Source organism: Pinus tabuliformis, chromosome 1_2 (assembly GCF_031772625.1).
Source record: "Pinus tabuliformis cultivar Carrire ecotype Pingquan chromosome 1_2, CPIR1, whole genome shotgun sequence".
Taxonomy (NCBI): Eukaryota; Viridiplantae; Streptophyta; class Pinopsida; order Pinales; family Pinaceae; genus Pinus; species Pinus tabuliformis.
The window spans coordinates 635,234,741-635,241,560 of NC_142298.1; the positions used below are offsets into that span (position 1 = coordinate 635,234,741).

The window sequence follows — 6,820 nt, forward strand, 5'->3', positions numbered from 1 at the left end:
ATGGTGATTTCTAATCCTATTTTCTTACTTGCACTAGATGCATTGATTTGAGTATAAATGTTGATTTCTAATTGTATTTGATTGCTTGCATTAGATACATTGATTTCATTGTAAATGTTGTTTTCTAATCTTATTTGATTTCTTGCATTAGATGCATTGATTTTAGTGTAGATGTTGATTTCTGATTTGATGTAATTGGATGTATGATGGTACAATGATTTTAAAGAGATTGGATTTATATTGTGCATTGATTTTAGTGTAAGATTAAAAAATTATTGACAATGTACATTGATTTTTGTGTTTTAGTAATTCAACCTATTAATATTGGAGAGAAAGAGAAACAAGGTATGATGTTTACTACAATATCTCGAGCTAAAGATTTAAATGGTTTGCGATTTAACATGTCTTTTTCATATAATCGATATGAAAAAGATGACAAAGTAACAAGGGTGACAATAAGAATAGTAGAAGAAAATAGTTTGAGATTGATTACAATGAAGACTATTTGTAATTTACTATGTTCTTATTATTCACATTTTCTATCATTCAACATTATTACATTGTCACTTTTCAAAATTAACTAAGAAAATTTAAAATCAAAATGACTCGATTAATCTAAGACATATTTAGCATATTTAAAATGCTTATATTAATATTAGATGATTTTACATATTATTGATAAAATCAATCCTCTGTTCATTTGATTTTATTTGGCCACACAGGATTGAAACCGGCCTAGATCCATCTTAACTCTAGATCTATCAAGTGCCTGAGAGGGATCAAATCTCTCGAGGTGCAAACAGTTACTCAAATTTTGCACTCAACAAAGATATTTGTGAACCTTTGATAGATCTAGAATTAAGATGGATCTACGCTGGTTATTTTTCAATTTTTTTATTATCAAACTAAACACTTAAAAATATATATATAAAATTGAACACAATATATATAGATGAACACTTCATGTGTTTATTAACTGAAATATTATAAGTTGTATTGAACATCCACCCACCCATATACGAAAAAGCGATATTCAATACTCAAACGACATAATAAAATATAAGAAAAGGCACAGTATGAAATATGACAAAAACCAGAAAAATACTATCTACATAAATCTTAATCAAACTGTATCACGTATTAACGATAATAGATTTCTAAAAAACTAGGGTAATGAATTCGTTGGAAATCTTAATAGTCAAGGACAATTCCAATAAAACTAACAAACCTATCCTTATGTCTACTAATTCAGACTGTGAAATTGCAGCCACGCTTGATAATCTAGGTTTTTATAAACAGTCAAACACATAGAAAAAGAAGTATACATGTACCTGTATAAAAATAAAACAATAACGTGGACGTGTAATGGTTGGACGCGCTTAATGTTTTATAAACTGCCAAACACATATCTAAAAAAGAAAGACATTAACCAAACATCAAAGTTCAAGCCTGCTTACAGTACTTTATATATATTCATCCACCCGAAATTATAAGAAGGTTGTTACCATGCTTCTACTCTCTTTCCTGGACAGATAAAAAGGCTGTTACGATATACTTGTCTCCTTTCCATTACAAAGCTGTTAGATACAGAATCGGTAAAAATCTTACATCCTACAGGTTAAAGCGCTTGCAAAATGTAGCTTTGATGAACACCAAAATAAACAACTAAACTGTACAATATTGCAGACTACGAAGAAAAAGCATGTCTACTAAAGTGAAATTAATGTTAACTGCTAAGCATACATGATATGGGAAAAGCCACAAATAATAACATGGGAAAAGAAAGCTGTAGAGACGGGTAAAGTAGATCCTAAACCATCCTGGCTCGTACAAATGAATGATCAGGCCAAAGAGCATGGTAAAAGGCGCTAGATCATTGCTATAGTGTTCGGCTGGCATGATCTGGCAAGTCGCTCAAAAGATTGACGTGAAGAAACCCCCAGTGCCGATACTCCTTTCAAGAAGCTCGGGTCTCTTCTGTGTTGACTGATATCTATGCTGGAAATAACTTCCAATTGCGCCCTGATTTGTTCTTCGTAAGGGATACTCTAAATCTTTCTCCTGCGGATTGGAGCTTCTTGTCATTCTCAATATTCCTCTCAACAGATACTGTATAATTGTCTATTCTCAATTTGATCCTGCGCTCATTCAAAATTTTCCAAGTAGAATCACGTTCGACTCCGCTCCAGAAGTCGTCTTCCCATGTTGTGCAGCTTTCTACCTCTATTTCTTCAAGACTTGTCAGCTTCTTTAATGCTTGGGGCATTTGTTCCAGCTGCATGCAATTCTTCAATTGCAAATATTTCAACATTGGCATTGATCCATCAAATTTTTTCAAAGAGTGAAAGTCTTCTATGATGAGCTTCTCCAGTTGGGGAAATGCCATTTCCTCTCCAAACTCCTGTGGAAACTGATCACACCTAGTGTTACGTGACAAGCGTAGCTCTTTCAGATTAGTTATGGTTTGCAGGCCTTTATACTCCTCTGGACTAGAGTTGTCGCCTTCTAACAAAAGCACCATGAGGTTCTGAGACTGAAACATCCATTTTGGCACCGCGCAGTTGCGGAGACGAACAATCTCAAGGCGTTCCATACATTTCATGTCGTCGGGAAGATCGAGACGGCCAGAGGAACTAGTATTTCTGAAGGAGAGTGTCCGCATCTTTGTCATGCCCCCAAAAGTCCCCTCGAGACTGATACGACCTTCACCTTGTGATTTTGATGATGGTTCAGCATCTATTGTAAGTGATAGGTGTTGCAGATGGGTCAATTCTTTGAGATCTGTCCATTGCAAGGCTGCATTGGCTTCTTTTAGCTGGTCCCTTTTGAATACTAGAGCGCCTTTCAACGTCCTTAAATAGATTAGCTTGGATATTCCGCCAGGCATCGACTTCAACTTGCTGCATCCCTTTACATTTAAATAAGCCATAAATTTGTGCTCTTCAATTCCCAAATGCAGGCTTTTCAGATGTTGGCAACGGCTAACATCAAGAAACTGGAGACGCTTGAGACCACTCAAGGACTTGGGCAGCGATTGAATGTTTGTTTCTGATAAATTCAGAAACTTCAAACGTGTTAAATTCCCAATGGACATAGGCAATGACTCTATAGAAGTCTGACTTAAATCTAACACAGTGAGATATTTCAGATTATCAAAAAAGTTTGAAGATATTGATGCGAGCTTGATGTTATTACATAGCAAAAGAGTGCGAAGACCTGTACATGGCATGGGGTCTTTCAGTGTTGATATTGAATTTTCAACTAGAGAAATTCTACGTATGCCATGGCACTCATCCAAGGGGAGCTCTTTCAAGTCTTGTCCGGGCTTTAACAAACACCTAGCTTCCTTGCCAGATTCCACAAGAGCAAATTCATGCAATAATTCATGCATTTTACAGTATTTTACTCGCCTATGTCTACCACTAAGTGAACCTTCCAGCAGGCATCGACCAAGAAGTTGGTCTATATACGAGCGTGCTACCTCATATGTTGCTTCTCGTGCCTCTTTGCTGGAAGTAGAAATGAATCCTTCTGCGACCCAAACATATGCTAGGTGTTCTGATTTTATTTCAGAATTTGGAGGAAAGGCAGAAAAGTAAAGAAAACAAGGCTTGAGAGGATCAGGCAATGCATCGTAACTTAACCTGAGAGAGGGCATCACATTCTCGGTTATGGGCTCTGCTTCATTTAGACGATCCAGGGTCAATTCCCATTCATTAGGAATTCTTCTAACGCTTGCCATTGATGCTCCTATTGTCTTGATCGCCAATGGAAGCCCCGAACATTTTTGTACAATGCGCTGGGCAATGCTGTTTACATGAGTAGGACGCTGATCCTCGATGGGCGGAGGATTCCACTGCACATTGTCGGGGAAATGAGCGTGAATACAAAACAACTTCCAGCTGTTATTGCCTGACAAAAAAGTCATATGGTGGGTGTGATCAGCATCAGCCCCCATAGTCTGTGCAACTGTCTTATCTCGCGTGGTCACCACAACCTTATTTTTATTTTTGTTGTCATGGTCCAACTGCAAGCCAATCTGTGTCCACACATTTCTATCCCACACGTCATCTAGAACAAATAAATAACTTTTCTTTGCCAGATATTTATTGTTTTCTTGTAAATGTTTATTAATTCTTTCCCTAAGGTCCTCCTCGCTTAGTTCTGACAGCTTTTGATTATCTGGAAGTTTTATCTGGCTCAAGGCTGTAAGCAGCAGTTGTCGAACCACATATTTGGGTGAAACAGTCAACCAAACTAGATGGTCGAAATGGTCTCGGACTTTTTGGTTATTGAACACATCTTGGACCAGACATGTTTTGCCCAGACCCCCCATACCCACAACGGCAATGACTCTAAATCTGTCCTCAAATATCCAATTAGTGATTACACCAATGCTTTCTTCGATGCCCACAGAATGGAATTGAGATAGAAGAGCATTGGATTTTCTCCTCTCGTCTTCGAGTGCATGAGCTCCAGCATTCATGTTGAGGGACGTGAGATATTTGAGATATTTGGCACCTTTGTGTATTCTGGTGATTCTTTCCTTCAATTTCCTAATCTTATGGCCCATACTATAGCGGGAAAAAATTATTTTCAGAAAATTAACCTTGCGATACTCGCATTCCTCTACTATGTCCTCAGCATCTACGAGGAAATCCTCTAGTTCGTTAAGCCAATTGGTCAATGAAGTGGAATGGGATGTCCTCTTTTCTCTTGCGTCCGTTAACAGACAATTAATAGAATTAACTTCATTACAAATGAATTCAAAATCATCTTTGAAAGTAGTAATCAGCCATACCTCTTGGAATAATTTGTCAGTTATAGTAGAAGACAATTTTTCTATAAGCTCACAAACAACAAGGTGCTCCATCTTTGCTCCTCCGATCACAATCCACTTGTAATAGCTCCTCACGTCTTCAAACTCGACTCTAACCTGTGCGCGCAGTAATATAAGGTGAGGAACTTATAACAATTGGGTCTGTCGTTACTTGCACTAGTATTTAGTGGATAGCTCTCTTGCACCGACAGTAAGGAATAAGTGTGGAAGGTAAAGCTAAAAGCATTTCGGCTTTAACTTTATTTCTTCCCTTAATTATTTGCAGATGTGGAATCTTGTAAAAATTAATTCCCTTGTTCAAACAGAAAAGTTAATCTTGTCCGTCTTTTCTCTTTTCTTTTTCTGGTCCAATAATGGATTGGGTACGTTTCCTTTGCGGCACTGATGATAGCATCTGACTATGCCTCTTTGACCGCAAGTAGTATCACTTGACCATAATGAAGCCTTTCAAAGTAGGAAAACTTATTTGTTACTTAGGGTTATGAAGCGAGGAGCGGTGGATTTGCATGATAAATTAAATAATAGTATTATTATTAATTTTATATGTTTATAAAATATTCACTGGGTGGAATAAATATGGACGGCGTGTACTGTTAAGTTATTGCTTGATGTCAAGGTTAAGTTATTTTTTGATGTCAAGGTTATGGTTAGAAATTTGGTGAGTAAATATTTAGTTAGGTTAAAAGTTGGTGTGATATATATTTTTATGAAATTATAAAATAAATAATATGAAAGTGTTTTGTCAATTTAAAAAAACATATGTGAATAAATAAATATAGTTATATTTTGTATAAATATAATTTGTCTTTAAGTTTGACAGGACTATATTTTTATCATGTTTAATATTTTATAGCCATCAAAACAAAGAATTAAACTAATAACTTCACATCAAATAATGCCTTAAAAGTAACTTCACGTCAAAAATTATTTTAATATAAGAAGTGTCTTACGAATAGCTTCACATCAAAAAGTGTCTTAACAAAACCTTAATTATAAAATAATTTATTTAAAAATTAATATTAAATTATAAATCTATAAAATATTTTCATACAAAAATATTTTCCTCTTATCTTATTTTAAAGTTATGTTAATAAAACAAGATAATATTCGCCTATGATTTGATTTAAAGATTAGCTTTAAATTATACTTGATAATAGATAATGATGTTACATCTTTGCTTCTCGGGAACGAAGAGAACAATCTTAAACCATAATACGAAAGTGATATTCAGTCTTTTTCCTCGGTAAAAATAAAGTTTCCCTCCTAAGACGTGATGCAATAATAAAAAGCACATTTAATTAAGTTTTCCTTCTTAAAAAATACGTAATTTTATAATTAAAAAAATACATTTATTAATATAACCGTTTTTCATTTACAATATATTAATCTAATTTTAACCTAAAATATATTTTTTTTATTATTATTTAAATATATTTATCTGATATCTCTGCGAACCATCCACCACGGTATTCTTGCAAGGACGCCCGATTACTCACGTCAACTTTTTGCAGCGAAAAGAGTCTCTGTAAAACGAGTGGTGTTTATCGCAACTTTTCATGACATTGTTTCTCAATTGACAGGTAGGTGCATTAATGGAGAGAGTAGCAGAAGGCACTAAACGAAACCACAAAATATTTTTTTGCACCCAGACAGATAATTCTAGAAGAGTTTTTCTGTGGACATATGGTGGTATATTTATGATTTTGAGCACTGACATTTGTATTTTATTGATTAGTTGTGCCGGGAATTGAACTGCTGGGAAAGTCATTATGGTTTCATTGGTACTTTTGCGGCTGCTCCTGCAGTTAAGTTATATGTTGCCAGATACTTGCTCTGCTGCTTCGTAGCAGATATTTGTACTATCTGGCTTTATTGAACTGCTGGGAAAGTCATTATGGTTTCATTGGTACTTTTGCGGCTGCTCCTGCAGTTAAGTTATATGTTGCCAGATACTTGCTCTGCTGCTTCGTAGCAGATATT

At 35.3% G+C, this 6,820-nt stretch overlaps 1 protein-coding gene across 1 annotated transcript; it reads right to left on the reverse strand.

Moving 5' to 3' along the window:
• Window positions 1–1,781: 1,781 nt before the first annotated feature.
• On the reverse strand, window positions 1,782–4,924 carry LOC149207240 (putative disease resistance protein At1g61300). The gene has a single exon (XM_089393879.1). The coding sequence runs from the start codon at window positions 4,871–4,873 to the stop codon at window positions 1,994–1,996; it is 2,880 nt and encodes a 959-aa protein (XP_089250005.1). The 5' UTR covers window positions 4,874–4,924; the 3' UTR covers window positions 1,782–1,993.
• Window positions 4,925–6,820: the final 1,896 nt, after the last annotated feature.